The sequence below is a fragment of the Oryx dammah genome, unplaced genomic scaffold (genome assembly GCF_014754425.2).
Source record: "Oryx dammah isolate SB20612 unplaced genomic scaffold, SCBI_Odam_1.1 HiC_scaffold_2, whole genome shotgun sequence".
Lineage (NCBI taxonomy): Eukaryota > Metazoa > Chordata > Mammalia > Artiodactyla > Bovidae > Oryx > Oryx dammah.
In genome coordinates, this window is record NW_024070186.1 from 88,746,172 (window position 1) to 88,766,245 (window position 20,074).

The 20,074-nt window shown below is 38.7% G+C and overlaps 1 protein-coding gene across 1 annotated transcript in view; it reads left to right on the plus strand.

The window, feature by feature from the left end:
- The window catches only part of HACD2 (3-hydroxyacyl-CoA dehydratase 2), an 82,158-nt gene that overhangs the window by 35,477 nt on the left and 26,607 nt on the right, over window positions 1-20,074 (plus strand). The window contains exon 4 of the mRNA XM_040250405.1: window positions 15,767-15,855. Coding sequence (XP_040106339.1) covers window positions 15,767-15,855 — 89 coding nt within the window. The remainder of the gene's footprint in view (window positions 1-15,766; window positions 15,856-20,074) is intronic.

Sequence of the window (20,074 nt, forward strand, 5' to 3'; positions counted from 1 at the left end):
CCATGAAGTGATGGGACCAGATGCCATGATCTTCGTTTTCTGAATGTTGAGCTTTAAGCCAACTTTTTCACTCTCCTCTTTCACTTTCATCAAGAGGCTTTTTAGTTCCTCTTCACTTTCTGCCATAAGGGTGGTGTCATCTGCATATCTGAGCTTATTGATATTTCTCCCAGCAATCTTGATTCCAGCTTGTGCTTTTTCCAACCCAGCGTTTCTCATGATGTACTCTGCATAGAAGTTAAATAAGCAGGGAGACAATATACAGCCTTAATGTACTCTTTTTCCTATTTGGAACCAGTCTGTTGTTCCATGTCCAGTTCTAACTGTTGCTTCCTGACCTGCATACAGGTTTCTCAAGAGGCAGGTCAGGTGGTCTGGTATTCCCATCTCTTTCAGAATTTTCCACAGTTTATTGTGATCCACACAGTCAAAGGCTTTGGCATAGTCAATAGAGCAGAAATAGATGTTTTTCTGGAACTCTCTTGCTTTTTCGATGATCCAGCAGATGTTGGCAATTTGATCTCTGGTTCCTCTGCCTTTTCTAAAACCAGCTTGAACATCTGGAAGTTCACCGTTCATGTATTGCTGAAGCCTGGCTTGGAGAATTTTGAGCATTTCTTTATCAGTGTGTGAGATGAGTGCAAATGTGCAGTAGTTTGAGCATTCTGGTGATACTTAAATGAGTCTGTTTTTCAAATGGGTACTTCACTAAAGGGTATGCAGTGATAAGTGAGCCCCTGTTCCACCGCGGTTCTCCACTAACCCAGTTCCTTTCCCACTTACCTTAGTTTCTTGTGATGTAACAGGATATGTTTATATATATATATTCTTTTTTTCAGGCTTGATTCTTTCCCTTTATTTACCAGTTTTCAGAATAATGTGTTGGTTTCCCAGAATCCTCTATAGAAAACCAGTCCAAATTTGTTGGATTTTTTTCCTATATACAGTATTTTTTATTCTTTAAAATGGTTTGGGGTTTGACTTTAAAACAGGCAGCAATGTTCCTCATCAGCCTGACAGCTCTCTTACCATGTCTCACTGGCTTCAACTAGCAATATTTCATTAAATCCAAAACGAAAAAGCAGTTTCAATGTTGAGGGGGAAAAAATCCAGGTCTGAGAATAGTTAACATTAGTTTGTAAGTTAAAATGAGGGCTAGGTTTTATGTTGCTTTACGCACCCTTGTCCTCCCATATAGAACTGGAGATGTCATTTACCTGACCCAGGCAGGCACTGATACTAATAGACACACTCAGATACACACACAGATTCACCCCTTCCTCCAAACAACACAGATCGGGGCATGTCAAAGGGACAGTGAAGGTCTTTGCTTCTTATCATTGTGACCTCATGAATTTTAGCATATTTGGTGTTTTTCAGTATGTTGTATCTCTTCTTTTTAGTGCCCAAAATGGCCATCTTTGGCCAGTAGGAATATCTTCAGATTGTCTTCCAAGTCCTCTATGATGGAACCTTAGTCATCTTTTTAGTGTCATTGCTTTCTGATATGACAAGATGTTTCAGGTTTATCTTGTTTCACTGGTATTTTTTTAATTACAAAATATCTTACTGAATTAGATGTATTATTATGCCTCCCAGTGTAAAATGTTCAGGTTGTTCCCATTTTTAAATATTAATTTTTCAACCAATATCTGATATGTGATTTTTTTTAGTCTTCAGATTATGCCTTTTGTGTATATTTTCACATATAATTACTAATCCAGAGTATAAAGATTCATTTAACTCTTAAAAATATTGCCAAATTGAATTGCAAAGGATTATTTTTAATATTCACTAAGATAATCATATAAAATCATAAACTGATCTTGTTTATCATTACTGTTCAGTCGCTCAGTCGTGTCTGACTCTTTTACAACCTCATGGACTGCATCCCACCAGGCTTCTCTGTCCGTGGGATTTCCCAGGCAGGAATGCTGGAGTGCGTTGCCATTTCCTTCTCCAAGGGATCTTCTGGACCCAGGGATAGAACCTGCATCTCTACATTGGCAGGCAGATTTTTTACCACTGGGCCACTAGGAAATCCCACTCTTGTTTATTACTTTTTTGCTAATTATGAAATTATGTATACTTCCGTATGTTTGTTTATTATGTCCTTTTAATATTATGTGAATTCTTTACTTACGCTGTTTGTTTTATTTGCCCGTTAGGGTCTTGATTTTTTTAAAAGACAGAAACAATTATTTCTTTATATGCTTTGAATGTTAACCTTTTGTCATATTGGTTGAAAATACTTTAATTCTGTTATATGTTGACCAATAATTAACTTTCTTTGAGAATAATCACCAAATTTTAAACATAAATACTAATTTGTTGTATTCGGTTATCGTGTAAGCTTGGCAGTCACTTTACTTCTTCAGACCTCACTTCCTTCATCTGTCATGTACTGAATTGAACTTGATCTCTTAGATCCTTTCCAGCTGTGACAGCCAAGATTTTCTTAGCTAAAGATCACCGTATTTAGAAAACCCGTGTGGTTACTTGCTCTTTTAAATAGAGAATCTTTCCCAAGGAAGCCTTTGACAACTTTCTAGTGAAATTAAACTTCGGTATTCCTTCCCTACCCACAGGGTTTGGTAGAACTCTGAGAACATGGTTTGGTAGAAGTGTATTTTTCGGTTTGCTTAAGTGAGATCCTTTGATTGTTGGTTTTTTCAAGTAGTAAGGAATTGATTTTACTCTCAAACTTGTTAGATCTTACTTTATTTCCAGTAAATGACAGATTGGGTTCAGCCTTTCGAAAAAGCTTTACGTAATAGAATTTTCAGAAGTATATTGAGACAAAACTTAGTAAGTTTAAAAATACAGATAGTAATAAGTCTTTTTTTTTAAAGTAAAACTTACTATGTAGCTTTGCTAGGGAAAAATATATGAACTATCCCCATTTCAAAGCTACAATTAACAGTTTGACCTAAAACACCTGCAGTGACCACTAAACCTAATCAGATGGTAATTTACTATAAAAATACTGACTATAATACAGCTGTTTGAGTAAGTTTCCATGACTTACAATTGACTTTTTGTGTCCTCTTTGAGAATGGCTTCTAATACTTATAGGTTTTCATCTTTTTTTCAAAATGTGTCACCCCTTTGTGTTATCCTCAGAATGGTTGGAAATGAGTCATTTTTTTTTTCATGTGTATATTTTGCTCTCATTCAGAGATTAGACTTCCAGTAACTTTGTTAAAAAATAGAGACCCCAAAGGTAAACAAAGTGAAATCACTCAGTCATGTTTGACTCTTTGTGACCCCATGGACTGTAGCCCACCAGGCTCCTCCATCCATGGAATTTTCTAGGCAAGAGCACTGGAATGGGTTGCCGTTTCGTTCTTTTCGTTCTCCAGGGGATCTTCCCAACCCAGGGATCAAACCCAGGTCTCCCACATTGCAGGCAGACGCTTTACCGTCTGAGCCACCAGGGAACCAACCAATGGATAAAGTATTCCTGCCAGGGAAATCTCACAGACAGAGAAGCCTGATGGGATGCAGTCCCTTTAAGACCTCTAAGGCTTCTCTTAAAGCCAACTTATTGTTACCTTTTACATGTAAGAACCTCAATTAAGTGGAGATTCTTAATTAGTGGCACACACTCTGACCACTGGGCATCTGAAACAGAGGAAACAGTAAAGGCATGTAAAGGACATCCAGTAAACTTGAAATCACTACTGTAGTCAAAGCCATTTAACATGTAAGTACATGGCTCAGAAAACAGGCCTGTTGGTTGCAATCTTTTCATGTACACTGAATTATACATGGATTGTTTTCTCTCATTATATCTGTTATAAAGGAGCTCTAAGCCAAGTTTGGGTTCTGCCCCAAGCAAGTGCACAAGCCTTCTCCATATCCGTTTAGGTATTAATTTCTCCCATGGTTTCAAGTTATTTTTCCTCCTCCTATCTTCTGTAGGCTCAACTTCCTACCTTACATCTTTGTTATATATCGTAGTGCTTTTCCAGCTTTTCACAAGTTTGCCTAATACCTGTGAGGAGTGTAATTCCACCCTAAGAGGTTTGAGAGTAAAGACCAAATAACTTGCCGTAAATATCAAACACTTTTGAAGTTCCCTTCTTTATGTTTTAATGTAAAAATGGATTTCCCCTCAGAATTTCAGGGAAAAGTTAATGAATCATGAAGATACATTATATGTATATCCTGTGGCTTTGTCTCCTAAAGTAGAATTGGTTATGCAGAAGTAAAATTTCAATGAAAAATACCTTAAATTGTCCATTAATACAATATAACTTACTATTGATTCTCAGTGAGTCCAGCACAGGCACTTTTTCCTCCAGTGTTGAAAGTGTTTACTCTTCCACATGAAGCAGTTGGCTCTCATTTGGGGCCTCATTGTTGTTCAGTCGCTAGGTCTGTCCAACTCTTTGCCACCCCCATGGACTGTAGCACGCCAGGTTTCCCTGTCCTTCACTATCTCTGGGAGTTTGCTGAAACACATGTCCATCAAGTCAATGATGCCATCCAACCATCTCATCCTCTGTTGCCCCCTTCTCCTCCTGCCCCCAATCTTTCCCAGCTTCAGGGTCTTTTCCAGTAAGTTGGTTTTTTGCATCAGGTGGCTGAAGTGTTAGAGCTTCAGCATCAACCCTTCCAGTGAATATTCAGGGTTGATTTCCTTTAGGATTGACTGGTTTGATGTCCTTGCTGTCCAAGCGACTCTTGAGTCTTCTCCAGCACCACAATTTGAAAGCATCAATTTTTCAGTGCTCAGGGCCTCATTGGATGACTGTTACATTATCTTTGACTGTAAAATCGCAATCAGCATGGCCAGGAGACCTGAGACCACCACTCGCTCTGTTCACACTGTGAAATCCTGAGTAGAGTTGCCTGCTGCTGCTGCTAAGTCGCTTCAGTCGTGTCCAACTCTGTGCAGCCCCATAGACGGTAGCCCACCAGGCTCCCCCGTCCCTGGGATTCTCCAGGCAAGAACACTAGAGTGGGCTGCCATTTCCTTCTCCAGTGCGTGAAAGTGAAGAGTGAAAATGAAGTCGCTCAGTCGTGTCTGACTCTTAGCGACCCCATGGACTGCAGCCTACCAGGCTCCTCCGTCCATGGGATTTTCCAGGCAAGAGTACTGGAGTGGGGTGCCATTGCCTTCTCCGCAGAGTTGCCTACATGAAGTTATTTTTCTATCTTATTTACTTTGGGTTGAGTTCATACTTGATTGCTTGTAGTATGTTGCTGGATTGGACCCTGATGCACATCTTTTACATATACATGCCCCAGTTTGAGAAGCACCTCTGTATTTAAAATTTTGTCACGTAAAGGGAAAAGATTTCTTTCTAACTACATAGTCCTTCCCAATGCTAGACACATGGAATATTCTTGTACCTGATTTTATATTCATTTCTGTTTTGTGAAAAAATAAGCATTTAGTAACATTATCCTTTTAACAGAAAATGTAATGCCATCGTACAGTTTAGTACATCTTTTTGAAATGCTGGTCTCAAATCCAGAGCTTATCATATGAATACCATAATTTTGCTATTGATTTCAGTGTAAGACACAAATTTCTTTTGTCAGAGGCTCAATTAAGTAAGTGTGCTTATGTTAAGTATATTGAAAATTGCTTTCTGGGGGTCAGGTGCTGCAACCCCAAGAGGAATGGTCAGTTTTCTATATCCCAGGAAAAAAGGAAAGAAAACTGCCTCTCTGTCAGTCCTTTAAAAAACAAAAACAAAAAAAGCCAGACATCTTCCTTGAATTTCATACTCCCACGCTTCTCTTCATTTTGGTCAGAAATATTTTCTGTTTCCCTAAGAGTTGCTTGTACTCTAAGAGAAAATATTTAAGAAAATTTCTGTTTAAGATTGGAATTAATTCAATTTCAGAATTATCTTTTGCTGATTCCAAATGTTTAGTTTCTTGTTAAGAATGATGGTTTTATTAATTTTAAAATTTTAACTCTTATCTTTTATATGGAGTTTAAGTAATGTGTAAAAGTGCATAAAGTTTAAAAATTATTCCAGATTCTACCAATAGTGCTAATCCTGACTAATGTTAGATAAGCATCATTCAGGAAGCATTCTCTTTACATATATGTTAATACAAAGAAAGAAAAAGTTAATGAATAGAAGAATCAGGTTGTACAGCTCATGCTGTACATGCTATTTTTCAGTGAAATTTTGGGTTTGTAAAAAAATAAATACATTGTAAAACCTTTAAGCATGAGAAAAACATTATTTATCAAAAGGTCCCTTAAAGTTTAATAAAAAGATTATGAAAAATTTAGATTAAAGTTATATTCAGATATATTTTAGGCAGTATTTCTTAATTCTGATAAGAGAATTAGTATTGTTATTTGTCCTTCCATCAATTCTTCCCTGACTCCCATTTAAAATTGTTACTAATTTAATGCTAGGACTTCCCTCTGGTGGCTAAGACGTTAAAGTGGCTGCCTACAATGTGGGAGACCTGGGTTTAGTCCCTGGGTTGGGAAGATCTCCTGGAGAAGGAAATGGCAACCCACTCCAGTATTCTTGCCTGGAGAATCCCATGGACAGAGGAGCCTGGCGGGCTACAGCCCACGGGGTCACACAGAGTCGGACACGACAGAAGCGACTTAGCACAGCACAGCACAGCACCCTCTGTTCTATGACCATAATTGCCATAATTGTTTAGTTTCAGTGTTATATGTGAATGGCTTCATTGCCTACAGTGGACCCCTTTACCGTGACTGTTCTACTCCTGAGTTCTTTATTTTGATTTATGTCTAGTTTGTCTGACTGACACTGTGTGTTTCTCAGGGTCAGTTACCTAGGCATTATGTGACAAATTCTTAAATATTTAGTGGTGTCTCCCTTTTGCCAGTGACATCTTGGCTGGGTATCATATTCTTCAACATACTTTCTTTTCCTCAGACCTTTGTATTAATAGTATTGCTTCATCATCTTTAACATTGACTGTTGCTGTGGAGAAATCTGAAGCCAGGCTTATTTTCTTGCCACTTTGTAGGTAACTTTTTTTTCTCCTTGAATCCCAGAAGTGTTATTTTTGTAATCAAGAAAGTTCTTGGTTTCACTTTTTCACTGTTCTTTCAGTACACATGTAGTTCTTCGTTTCTTGGACTACACCCTTAAATCCGTTTTCTGCTCTATTGTTGGTTTCTCTGCTTTGAGGATAGCAGTTATCCTTGTGTTGGACTGTCTGTATCTTCTGTAGTTATCATCTTCCTTCCAGTTGCTTACATCTTTGACTTTTCTCCTAAATTCAATGCTGGGTTTATTTTTTTAATTTAATTTTTTTGGCTTAAATTAGCACCTGTTTATTAGCTCTTAGGTCAGAAGTTCGGTGGGCTCAGGTGTGTTTTGGGTTTGGAAGTGGAAGTGTTAGTCGTTCAGTCATGTCCAACGTTTTGTGACCCCATGGACTCACCTGCTAGGCTCTTCTCTCTAGGCAAGAATACTAGAGTACGGTGCCATTTCCTTCTCCAGGGAATCTTCCCAACCCGGGGATCAAACCTGGGTCTCCTGCATTGCACGCAGATTCTTTATCATCTGAACCACCAGAATGTTCTCTGCTTAGTATTTCACAAAGCCAAAATCAAGGTATCAGCTGGGCTGGATTCTTATCTAGAGACTCTAGGGAAAATCTGCTTCTAAGCTTGTTGGCAGATTTCAGTTCCTTGTGGTTACAGTGCTAAGATCCAATTTCCTTTCTGGTTATTGTCCTTAGGTTGCTCCTGGCAATTGGATGGTGCTCTCCAGTCTTTGCACATGGCCTCTCCATCTTCATAGCCAGCAGTGGTGCCTCAGATCCTTCTTGTGCTTCAGATCTGTCTGACTTCTCCTCCTGCCAACAGTGCATGCTTTATTTTACTTGCATTATGTTCATCTGATTGCTGTGCCTTTTGTCTTGTGAGCAGCTCTGTCCAGCCATTTTCTTTGCTCTGATGTAAATGTTACTGAATCCACCCTGACTGCATTTCCACAATATTTAAGATTCAGTTGTTTTTCCCTCTGAGCTACAGTTCAAGGATGGACGTTTTCCTGATTTATGTATTTTTCTACACGCTGAGGGTATGGGGGTCGGGCTTGAGAGTATATGGATATTAAAACATAAAGCCTTAATAATTAAAATTGTATGCATGTATTGATATAGAAAGATCTTCAGGATTTTTTTTTTTTCTTATTTGTTCATTGGAGTATAATTGCTTTACAATGTTTTGTTAGTTTCTGCTGTACCACATCATGAGTAAGCCATATATTTACATATATTCCCTCCGTCTTCAGCCTGCTTCCACCCTACCCCATCCTACCCATCTAGGCATCACAAAGCTCCTAGCTAAGCTCCATGTGCTATACAGCAGCTTCCCACTAGCTGTATTTTACACATGATAGTGTATATATGTAAAGACTGCCATTGTGGAAACAGTTGGAAGAGTGTGTATAAATGTATCTTTACACATTGACTCACATATTTGCTATTGATTGCCTAAACTGTATCTCTGGAGTGATAGACAAGCATTAACTGGTTGCCTGTAGGAAGGGCACCTGAGTGGTGGTAGGATGGATTTGAGAGGGAGGCTTTTCTCTGTGTATCTTTTTATACTTTAAAAGTTTTGAACAAAGTGAACAGATTACTTATTTAAAGACACATGAGCTCTTTCTTCTCTTCTGAGACTTAATTGCTCCATCCTGAAATTCCTCAACCCTGTAAAAAGTACATCCTGTCCCCATAGGGGACTTTGCACCAGTCTTCCAACTCTGGGCCGGGGGGAGGATCTGAAAGGCTTAGCATCGATGAGGCAGCTCCCAGTTAGTCATTTCCCCATCACTTTCCAGCCTCCGTGTCTGTCACACTCCAGTCAGAAATCTGTGTTTCTCTCCAAATCTAGGCCTGTTAGTGGAAATTTGTGCAATTTTTTGGACTCACCAGTATCACTTTTGGGGTTGAGGACAGAGTGGGAGGTATGCAATTATCCCTTCTTTCTTGGCTAGCACTTTTTAAAATGTGTGACATACCGCTTTACCCGATTCCTTTCTGGTTGCTGCTAGCCATTTTTGTTGTTGTTATTTAATGTTCATTATTTTTAGTTCAGTGGATTTGGAATTTGGGTAGGGAGATTCTGATTTCAGTTTCCACATTTAATTTAATTGCTGGCACCAACCTCATGTCTCCTGTCTTTCTTTGGTAGTGGGCTCCACGTGAACACTACCCTGCTCTGCTCCTGGCCTGTGTTGCCTTTCCAGTACTTAACCTTCATCCTCATCTTGGTCATGTGTAGCTAGTCTCCCAGTCCCACTAACCTGGCCCATGTGAGGGGTGCATCAGGCAGGAAGGATTTCTCAGTGCTACTCAGCTTCGCAGGGCTCAGGTGGTTGGAGCATCCTCATAGCACCCTGGTTCAGGAGAAATGAGAAACTGATGGCCAGATCCCCTTTATACAGCTTTTGCTCAACACATGCACACACAAGTGCCTGTGTTTCTTTTATCTGCCAGTGTTTTGCTTTAAAAGTTCATCACCCTTTCAACATAAATTCTCATAATTATTTCTCAATTTATAACCTTGCTTTGCCAAATATTTGCAGTGCTGACAGAGATATCTTTCTGAAACTGAGAAGCAGTCATGCCATTTTCCTGTTTACAAATGTTTTGCTAGCCCCACATCAACTTCGGGGAAAATGTGCTAAAAACAAAAGCTATTCCAAAGCAAATCAGTTATAGTCTGAGAGTGTAAGTTCATGGGAGCAGGGACTTTTCCTTCCCTGTTGTACCCCCAGCATGAAGAACAGTACAGAGTAGGTGCTCCAAAAATATTTGTTGAATTAAGTGATAGGTTCCTGTCAATACTTCTGTCCAATAGATAAATCTCATGGACCAAAGAACCTGGCTGACTACAGTCCATGGGATCGCAAAGAGTCAGACATGACTTAGCTGCTAAACCACCCAACAATATATACCTAGTAATCATTTTGAATGAATTTTGATCTAGTAATAGCTTACTGATCAGGTTGCAGAATCTCTCTTTGTCATTTGGAAACAGCCAGTTGAAGCAGTCATCAACAGCAAAAGTGTGCAGTGTGGGTAGTTTTGATATGCTATGTTAAAGAACACTGTGTTCAAATAAAGGATAATGGTAGAACAGATATAATCACAATGGGATTGATTGTTAGAAGTCTAGAAAAGATCTGCTGTCATGAGGGTCAGAAGTGCGGTATACAGGGTGACTGGTTGAGGGAGGTTCTATGCTGTAGAAACTAAGTAAAGTGAGAGTTGGTATAGATGGCATCACTTGGAAAAATTTCAGGTGCCTAAGTAGCCAGATTCTCTGGAACAGGAATGTAGGAGCACCTGCAAGCAAAGCCAAAAACATCTCTGCATCTGTGTCAAATTAGAAAGCATTGATCGGCTTTTTATTTCCTAACTTACTCAAATTTAAATTTACTGCTGAGGCAGTGCTAAAGCAGGCACGCTTCCATGCTGCTGGTAGGAGTGTATACTGATACAAACTTTTTGGAAAGCAATTTGGTGGTATATTTCAAGAGCTTTAAAGGCATTCATGCCACTTGACCTAGTAGTTATACTTCTGGGAACTGTCCCAAGGAAATAATCCTTTTTTTTTTTTTTTTTTTTAAAAAAGGATCTAAGCCTCAAAAAAATTTTAAGTGTTATTTTTAATAATTACTTCACTTATAGTATCAAGAAATTGGAACAATATAAATGTCTCACAGAAGGAGAAGAGACAAATATAGTCTACTCAAAGGGATATTATGACTCAAGTTAAAATATTTTTAATATGTTGTAAGATAGAAAATTTCTTAAAATGTTGAATGAGAAAAGCAAGCCACAAAGAGTATAAACAATAGAAGTTGAACTGTATTTAAGAACAGAAGAAAAGACTGGTGGGAAATTTACCAAAAAAGTAAATCTTTATTTTTGGTCACCCAAATTTACTTGCTTTCCTTAGAAAGCAATCAAATAATTCTTGTTTAGCACTTTTGGAAGGGAAACATATAAATATCCATGTTTCCTAGGAAAGGGAGCGTTGTAGTAGAGAAGGGGTAATTAAGAAAGCCGTATATAGTTGAATGGTGGTATTCATCTCCAGATCTCCCAAACCCCTGTTTAAAATCACACTTACAAAGCATTCTAATTTTGACAGCAAAAAATGCACCCCTAGGTGAGGGTCTCTAAAATCCTAGTCATTCAGTTATTACAAAGGCTGTGCCTATATTACAAGTGAATAAATTGACATTTTGGTTTGTTAGCTAGTCTCGTATGAATTTGATTAATGAGTTGGTTTTTCCCAAGAGCCTAATTCTTGCTCTTAAGTGACATAAAATCAGATTTTTGAACTTGGAAGTCTGAGGTCCAGATCCTGGACTTTTTTGATCCCCAACCAAATATAGCAGCAGCCCTAGAGTACTGCTCAAACCATTAGCCGTCTAGCCCATTGTTTCAGTGATAAAAGAGCAGAAATTAAAGGAAAAAAATATTAATTTTTACGTGATGAGCTGGTCTATGAGTTAAAAAAGAAAAGAAGCTAGAAAGAGTGGTGGTCTTTCCTTAAGTGGCAAGTACTTGATAACTCATTTAAGAAAACTTTTGATTGTCAGTCTTTTTTAGTTTTTCTTATTGGAATTGTGATCTGGCTAAATATATTCACTTAATGTTTGACTTACTAATTAGCTTCTTTAGCAGTATTACATGTTATACCATCAAGCTCTATACTTCATTCGTGCATTTTTTTAAATAAAAGGTTTATTCACATACCATTCGATTCATTCATTTAGAGTGTACGGTTTTAGAACATAATCAATTTTAGAACATTTTCATTACCCTAAAACAAACTGTGCACCTACTGACAGTTACTTTCCATTTTCTTCCTAACCTCCCAGGCCCAGGTCACTACTAATTTCCTTTCTGTCTCTGTAATTTTGCCTACTCTGGATATTTCATCTTAACTGAATTATATAATACGTGTTCTTTTGTAACTGGCTTCTTCACTCAGCATCATGTTTTAAGGTTCATTAATATTGTAGCATGTATCATTACTTCATTTCTTTTCTCTATTACTTTCCATTTTATTTCTAATGTCCCATTGTATGGCTATGCCACATTTTATTTATCCCTTCATCTGTTGATGGATACTTTTAATATTTCCACTTTGGGGCTAGTATGCTGCTGCTGCTGCTGCTAAGTCTCTTCAGTCGTGTCCGACTCTGTGCAACCCCATAGACGGCAGCCTATGAGGCTCCCCTGTCCCTGGGATTCTCCAGGCAAGAACATTGGAGTGGGTTGCCATTTCCTTCTCCAATGCATGAAAGTGAAAAATGAAAGTGAAGTCGTTCAGTCGTGTCTGACTCTTAGCGACCCCATGGACTGCAGCCCACCGGGCTCCTCCGTCCATGGGATTCTCCAGGCAAGAGTGCTGGAGTGGGGTGCCATTGCCCTCTCCATGGGGCTAGTATAAACACCACTATAAACATTTGTATAAAAGTTTTTGTATGGGCATATATATATATAGATACATAGATGCTTTTGAACTGTGGTGTTGGAGAAGACTCTTGAGAGTCCCTTGGACTGCAAGGAGATCCAACCAGTCCATTCTAAAGGAGATCAGTCCTGGGTGTTCATTGGAAGGACTGATGCTAAAGCTGAAACTCCAGTACTTTGGCCACCTCGTGTGAAGAGTTGACTCATTGGAAAAGACTCTGATGCTGGGAGGGATTGGGGGCAGGAGGAGAAGGGGACGACAGAGGATGAGATGGCTGGATGGCATCCCTGACTTGATGGACATGAGTTTGAGTAAACCCCGGGAGTTGGTGATGGATAGGGAGGCCTGGCGTGCTGCGATTCATGGGGTTGCAAAGAGTCGGACACGACTGAGCGACTGAACTGAACTGATAAATGTTTTCATTTCTCTTGGGTGTATATATTCGAAGAGTGAAATTTCTGGGTCATAGGGTAATTCTGTATTTAACATTTTGAGGCAGACTGTTTTCCAGAGTGGCTGCACTATTTTCTAATCCTGTCAGCAGTGTATGAGGGTTCCAGCTTCACATCCTCACCAGTACTTGTTATGTTGTTGTTGTTGTTGTTGTTCAGTTGCTAAGTCAGGTCTGACTCTTTGTGAGCCCATGGATTGTAGCACACAGGGCTCCTCTGTCCTCCAGTATCCCACGGAGTTTGCTCAAATCTGTGTCCATTGAGTCAGTGATGCTGTGTAACCATCTTATCCTCTGCCACCCCCATCTCCTTTTGCCTTCGATCTTTCCCAGCATCAGGGTCTTTTCCAGTGAGTCTGCTCTTCAAATCAGGTGGCCAAAGTATTGGAGTTTCAGCTTTTACAACAGTCCTTCCAATGAATATTCAGGGTTGATTTCCTTTAAGATTGACTGGTGTAATTTTGTTATTATATGTCTTTTTAATGGTAGCCCTCCTAGTGGACGTGAAGTGTATCTATCTCATTATGACTTTAATTTTCATTTCTCTAATCATGTTGAGCACCTCTTCATGTGCTTATTGACCATTTGCATATTTTCTTTGGAAAAATGTCTACTCAAATCCTTTGCTCACTTTTAAATTGGGTTTTCTTTTATTATTGAATTATAAGAGCTTTTATATATTTTACATATAAGTTCCAGATTATGTATATATTTATAGATACTTTCTCCTGTGGGTTTTCTTTTCACTGTCTTAATGTCCTTTGAGACACATTAAGTTTTTAGTTTTGATAAAGCCCAATTTTATTTCTTGTGCTTTTGTTTTCATATCTGATAAACCATTGCCTAATCCAGAATCACAGAAATTTACATCTGTGTTTTCTTCAAAGAGTTATTTTACCTCTTACATTTAGATCTTTGATCCATCTGGAGTGATTTTTTGTATTTGGTCTAAGAAAGTATCTCAGCTCCATTCTTTAGATATTCAGTTATCTCAGAACCATTTGTTGAAAAGACAAATATTTTTCCACTGATTTGTCTTGGCACTCTTGTTGAAAAATCAAGTGACTATGAATGTGAGGGTTTACTTCCAGACTCTCAGTTCTATTCCATATATTTATATGTCCATATGTTTATATTTTTATATTCATTCTATTTCCCTGGAGAAGGAAATGGCACTCCATTATTCCCCATTCCAATATTCTTGCCTGGGAAATCCCATGGACAGAGGAGCCTGGCAGACTGTAGTCCATGGGGGTCACAAAGAGTTGGACACAACTGAGTGACTAACTTTCATTCATTCTATAAAGATTTATTGAGCATCTTTATATGCCAGGCATTGTGCTTGACATGTCCATTTTGCTTGCTTTTGAAAACCAAACCATACCTCTTCAAAGCCCAAATCTTTAAAACTCATTCTAATAGGATGTAGCATCTCTTTTTCTTAATGAGATATAAAATAATTTTCTTTCGTAGCCAAACCTATAGAGGTAATTTTTGCTTCATATGATTGTACGTGGTCCTTTGGCAAGTTGTAGTTTGTCCAGCTATATAAATGTCCAGAAGTCTGAGTGATTTTAGAGGGCTTAGAAGAATGAAAATTGATCAGGGATAGTCCACTGAATGTATTGAAGATCATGTCCAACTCTGTGTGACCCCAGAGACGGCAGCCCACCAGGCTCTCCCATCCCTGGGATTCTCCAGGCAATAACACTGGAGTGGGTTGCCATTTCCTTCTCCAATGTGTGAAAGTGAAAAGTGAAAGTGAAGTTGTTCAGTCGTGTCCAACTCCTAGCAACCCCATGGACTGCAGCCCACCAGGCTCCTCTGTCCATGGGGGAAAAAAAATAAATAAAGTGAATTAAGAATTTACTACCTGTGATAAGGGGTTCCTGGCAATTGTGGAGTTGCCCACATGCAACTTGACAGGTCTGGGAAGTTGGTAAGTCTAGTTACTGACAGCAATATGACCAGAGAGAAATGGTGAAGGGGTTATTGGACTGGATACCCATAATTCTGCTTCCACATTTGATTTTTGTAGCAGTTCCTTGCCAATGTGAAGTTATAGAGAGGAGAATATTTTTAGATAATGAATTATTAGTCAGTTTAAGGTGAATTAAAGGAGGGAAGATTTTTATATAATGGTGGTGGCTGGTCTCTAGATATGGACTGTGTGTGTGGTTGTAGGAATTGAAGGGAGAAGCCAAAGAAATGTAAACTTAGCAGAACTTGAAAATTATCGAAAATAACTAAACATGATTCTAGCGTTATAACTTGAGGACATTGGAAAGATAATTGTACCAGTGCTTACCCTAATGAATAAGGTGAGAAAAAATGGTATATAAACTTCGAGTTTGTCTGCTTGTTGGCAAAATATAAAAGATGCCAACCTAACTGTTAGTGTATCATATCCAGTCGGAAAGCCAGGCGCTTTCAACATTCTGTTGACACAAACAGTTGATTTGCCTTTCCATAGTTGCCTGTTCATTTCTGAAACCCATATTGTAAAATGAGCTTTCAATGTCTAATTTTAAGCATTAAACAATGGTTTTATTTTCTCTGCCTATAAAAGTGTTAAAAAATACTGTACTTTGTCAGTGACTTTGAAAGACCTAGGAAAGTTACCTAGATTCCATGGTTTGCAATTACCATTAACAATGTTACTGTTTTGAGGGAGGAAAAAGTTTTAATATTGACTACATTGAAAAACATAATCTATATAGCAATGTAGATAAATTTCAGCTGCTCATGATGGCTTTAAACATTAAAATTTGGATGTTTTAGGAAATCTATTACATTTTGAAACTCAGTACAATACATTTATTTAACCATCCTAAATTTTCTTTCAGGAATTGTTCCATCTTCTGTTGTCCTGACTTCTTTCCAGGTGATGTCAAGAGTTTTTCTAATATGGGCAGTAACACATAGTGTCAAAGAGGTAAGCATTTAAATAGACAAAAATAAAATAATATTAGCATTAACAAACTTTAGTCAACTTTTCTTTCTCACATGTGTATTATCGCTAAAGATGGAACTCCACTATATCAATATAGCCCAAATAAAATTCACTTGTACTATAGGAATTTGGTTACTTGTGGGAAACATACCCCAAATATACAGAATTGAAAAAAGGAGACTGATTACACGAAGTCCTGAAGTCTCAGTTCCCTTGGAGATTTGGCTGGTGTCGCTATGGTCTGCACCTCAGTTATATTTTTCTGGTGTCTTGTTTGAATTCAGCACCATAAACTCTGGACAGCTACATCTTTGTAGTGGGACTGTTGGGGAAGTGAGGGACAGAAATTCATTCCCAGTCCAGTCTTTGTCGGACCAGGATAAAGTAACAAACTTGTTCCTACCCAGTCCATTTGCATTAATGGAATTCCCACGTGTGCTGAGTCTAGTGGTTCAGGGAGATGAGTGCTCTTCTGAGGGTCTGAGGTGGATGCCCAGGCAGGCTGGCTTCTTATAAGAACTGGAGGGAGGAAACCATCATTAACATGGCTATAAATCCACAGCTATCTTTCATTGTCTGGTATCGGAGAAGGGAATTGTTTTCTAGTATGTTTTTCACTTTTTAACAGTCCATTATTGTTAATGTCACCATGAGGCAGAGTACTGGTACCCACCAAGAAGACTCAGTTTTCAGTTTTCCAGTCCCAGTAACTTACCACCAGCATTATGGGGTACTTTAGCCTCATGGTATGTGCTTATCTATTAGCATTATCCTGGTGTTTTCTTTGTCTTCTATTACTCTGAAAGCCCTGTCAAAACACTTGGTTTTTCAGGATTTATTTGGACAGTTTTGTTTTTTAACTAGTGATTGTTTTTAACTTTTTATTGGCATGTGGTTTATACATAAAGAAAAATGCACATAGTTAAGTTTTTAATGAAAATTGACTAAGCTAAGTTGTTCTTGTTATAGATCCACAGAATTTTTCTTTTAAGTTCATTCACTCCTTGAAGATGTCTGTTTACGCTTTCTGTGTAGGAAGGATGTAAAACAATCTCATGCTTTTACATGATCACTTTTTAGAGAGGCCACATTTCTTTAAAAAAAGAAAAGGTCAAAAACAGGCAAGTAAATCCTAACATGGCATATTGCCCCTTGTTGTCATTCTTAGTTGTTTCTGGAGTAAGGAAAAGTTAGTCTCTTCATTGGTTTCAAAGTCCTTTCTATAAATCATAATAACCTGTATTTCTTCCTTCTTTCCTTTCCGTTTAACCAGCAACTCATAGTTTTAACTTCCCAATAGTCTTAAGTGACCTAAACTTTCTTAGTAGTAACTCATTTATATTCTTAAACAAGTAATTATGTACTTCTAATAATTAAATGTTAGTTACGTGAAGACAGTGTTATCAGCTGTGGAGTGTTTATAATCAGCCAAGAGAGTCAGATCCTAGGTGTCCAGGAGCTAATGCTCCAGCTGATGGGTTATTCCTGGCCTCTGCTTCTCCTCTCCTGCTTCAGTAACCACTCCTCTGCTTATTAGCACTTCTGGCAAAGAGTGTAGACAAGTAAATCAAAAATGCTTACAATTCAAGTTAAGCAGTTGTTACCATATTGCTGTTACCAACATTTCCTAGAATTTTCTGGGCGGAGCAATAAGACAGCTTGGCTTAAAAAGCTATTGAATGTCTCTGTGGATTATAGGTATGCAGACCTGGCCATCGCCCTTAGTAATCGCCCACCTGACAGGTGCACAGACTTGCCATGTAACAGATGGTTTCACGTGTAGCGTCAGCACAGTCATTTCAGTTACATACTTGGTATGTTTGCATAGTCAAAATTGTTCCTCTGCAGCCAGTGTTACCCAATTTTACTATCATTAACATATCATTTTCTTAGGAATGTAGTAAATCTTACTGTCTTTCTGTCACCTCTTCCATTTTCTTCTTTTCATATATACCCTATTGATTGACTTACTCCTTTCTCACATAAATAGGATCCATTGTTTCTACTGCTCCATGATCACACTTCTTGTCTTTTCTTTGAAAAGAACCCATTCATTGTTTTGTTTATGGCAGTAGATTCCCTCTTGACCCACCCCAAGTTGCTGATAGGTAGCCTGAAAACCTGTTAGTGTGGCATTTCAGAGGCCAGTTTGCTGTCTGTCACCTGCTCCTGACTCCCCTTCTCTTAGCAAAGGCTATTTTTTCTGCTGTCAAGTTTCATGTTAGCTATAATTTAGTTTGTCCTATACAACGTCATATATGGCTTCCCTGTTAAATGTCCATTCTTCTCTTTACTGAAATATCTTTTAAATATCATTATTTTCCTTATATTCAGCTTTGTTTATTTTTAATGGTGAGAACCACATAACTAATAACTAAATTCCCAATAACTAATGCATAGGGAAATTGATCCCAGAAATAACTGCTTAATAAAATATATCTCACTTTATCATATTAATGTTCAAATTCTTTTCACAGTACTTTGCTTTCATCCTCAGTTTCTTTTCTTACATCACATATCCTCTAAAGTGGACATGCATGCTTCTTGCCCCACCCTCTTTGGCCTCCCTAGATTTTCTACACTCGTTCCCCTTGTTTTCTATAATTGTACATGATGTACTAAGGTATAGCCTATATACATTTTAGGACTAGATACTACGTTTTTCGTATTTGAGGTAGATTTTCTTTCAAGAGGCCCAATAGAACATGCATTCTTACCTGTCATTTTTATTCTCTGCTGCATGGAATGCTAGTCACATAAATGTTGCCAGGTATATCATAGAACTGAAAGATGATCAGATGGTTTTCTTCTCTAATGTATAAGGATCCACCATCACTAGCAGGACTTCTTGATGAGCAGGATATTAAAGATAAAATGTCTCTATGCTCAAAAGCTTTTTCTTGCCTAACATAGCAAATAACCTCCCCACTTTTTCCCTTTTAAAGGGACTTTTTATATAAGCAAAGTTAAGCTTCTGATAACATGTTCAGGGTGAGATATAGGGTGTGTGCGATACAAGAGGAATCAGAAATTCTAGCTAACCTGTTTTCTTTGCAGTTTTTCCACCTGACCCCCAGAAATGAGCTGGCTTCTTCCGCATTCCTTAGCCAGGATGGCCACTGCTACTGCCACATCAGGCTTCTGTGGGCATTTGTTCCCCTCACCTTCTGTTTGGGTCGGTGTCTTTATCTGTTCACTGACCTGAAACAAGATTGATGTTTTTCAGAGTGAACTACAGTGGGGAATGCTACCTTAGGTCCCTTACTATGACCCACCACCCCCACCCCCCATCAAAAACAGAAGTCCACAGGGCACATATTCTTCCTTCTCTAAAAGTAGCTAAGCCAAGCCCCAGATTCCTGGACACACAAGTAGGCCACTGTCCCTTTTCCTGGGCCAACCCTCTTTGAAGAAGCCCCCACATAGCCTCTGCTGAGTTCTCAGTGTGAGATTGCTGTGTTCTTGAGCAGAAGTCCCAGGTTACTACTGTGAGCAGCAGTTGAATAAGAAGTTGTTGGGCTCTCACTGTGACTTAGCCTAAGTGCAGCGAACACCTTCAACACCTTACTAGGTAGGGTAAACTTGTGTAAAATAGAGCTTTGCTCTGGATTGCTGAGCCTTCTCTCCTTTCTTCCTTACCCTTTGCCACCATTAGAGGAAAGGATGTTTTCTCACATTCCTCTGGAATGTCCTGTGAGTTCTCCTGATTTCACCAGTCAGCTGGTTCCCACTTCTTTCTGGCATGCCACTGGGCTTTGTGACACTTAAGTTGCCATCTTTGCTAACTTCTCAGCAAGCTGCCTACAAAAAGTCTGCCATGCATGTTTAAGAAAGTTAGCAGCGTCCAGTTCTCTATCATTATGCTGGTTTTTGTTGTTTGTTGCATTACACTTTACAGAGAGCTTTATTAAAATATAATTATTCACTCTTGACGGTTGTCTCTTGGGGTGGGTTGTAGACTCCACTTAAAACCTGGAAGCTAGAGCGGCAAACAACCGTTTGTCAAATGGCAGAGTTGAAAGTAAACTTCTGAATTCAAAGTCTTCCTCCTACATTAAAGCTTGCTCTCACCAGTTAGAAATGTGATGTAAACACATTCTTAATTTTGTATGCTAATCATACTTTATCCCATGTAGAGTTGAAAACACCCATCTCAGTTAGGCATTCCAGTATTCTTGGGCTTCCCTGGTGGCTCAGACAG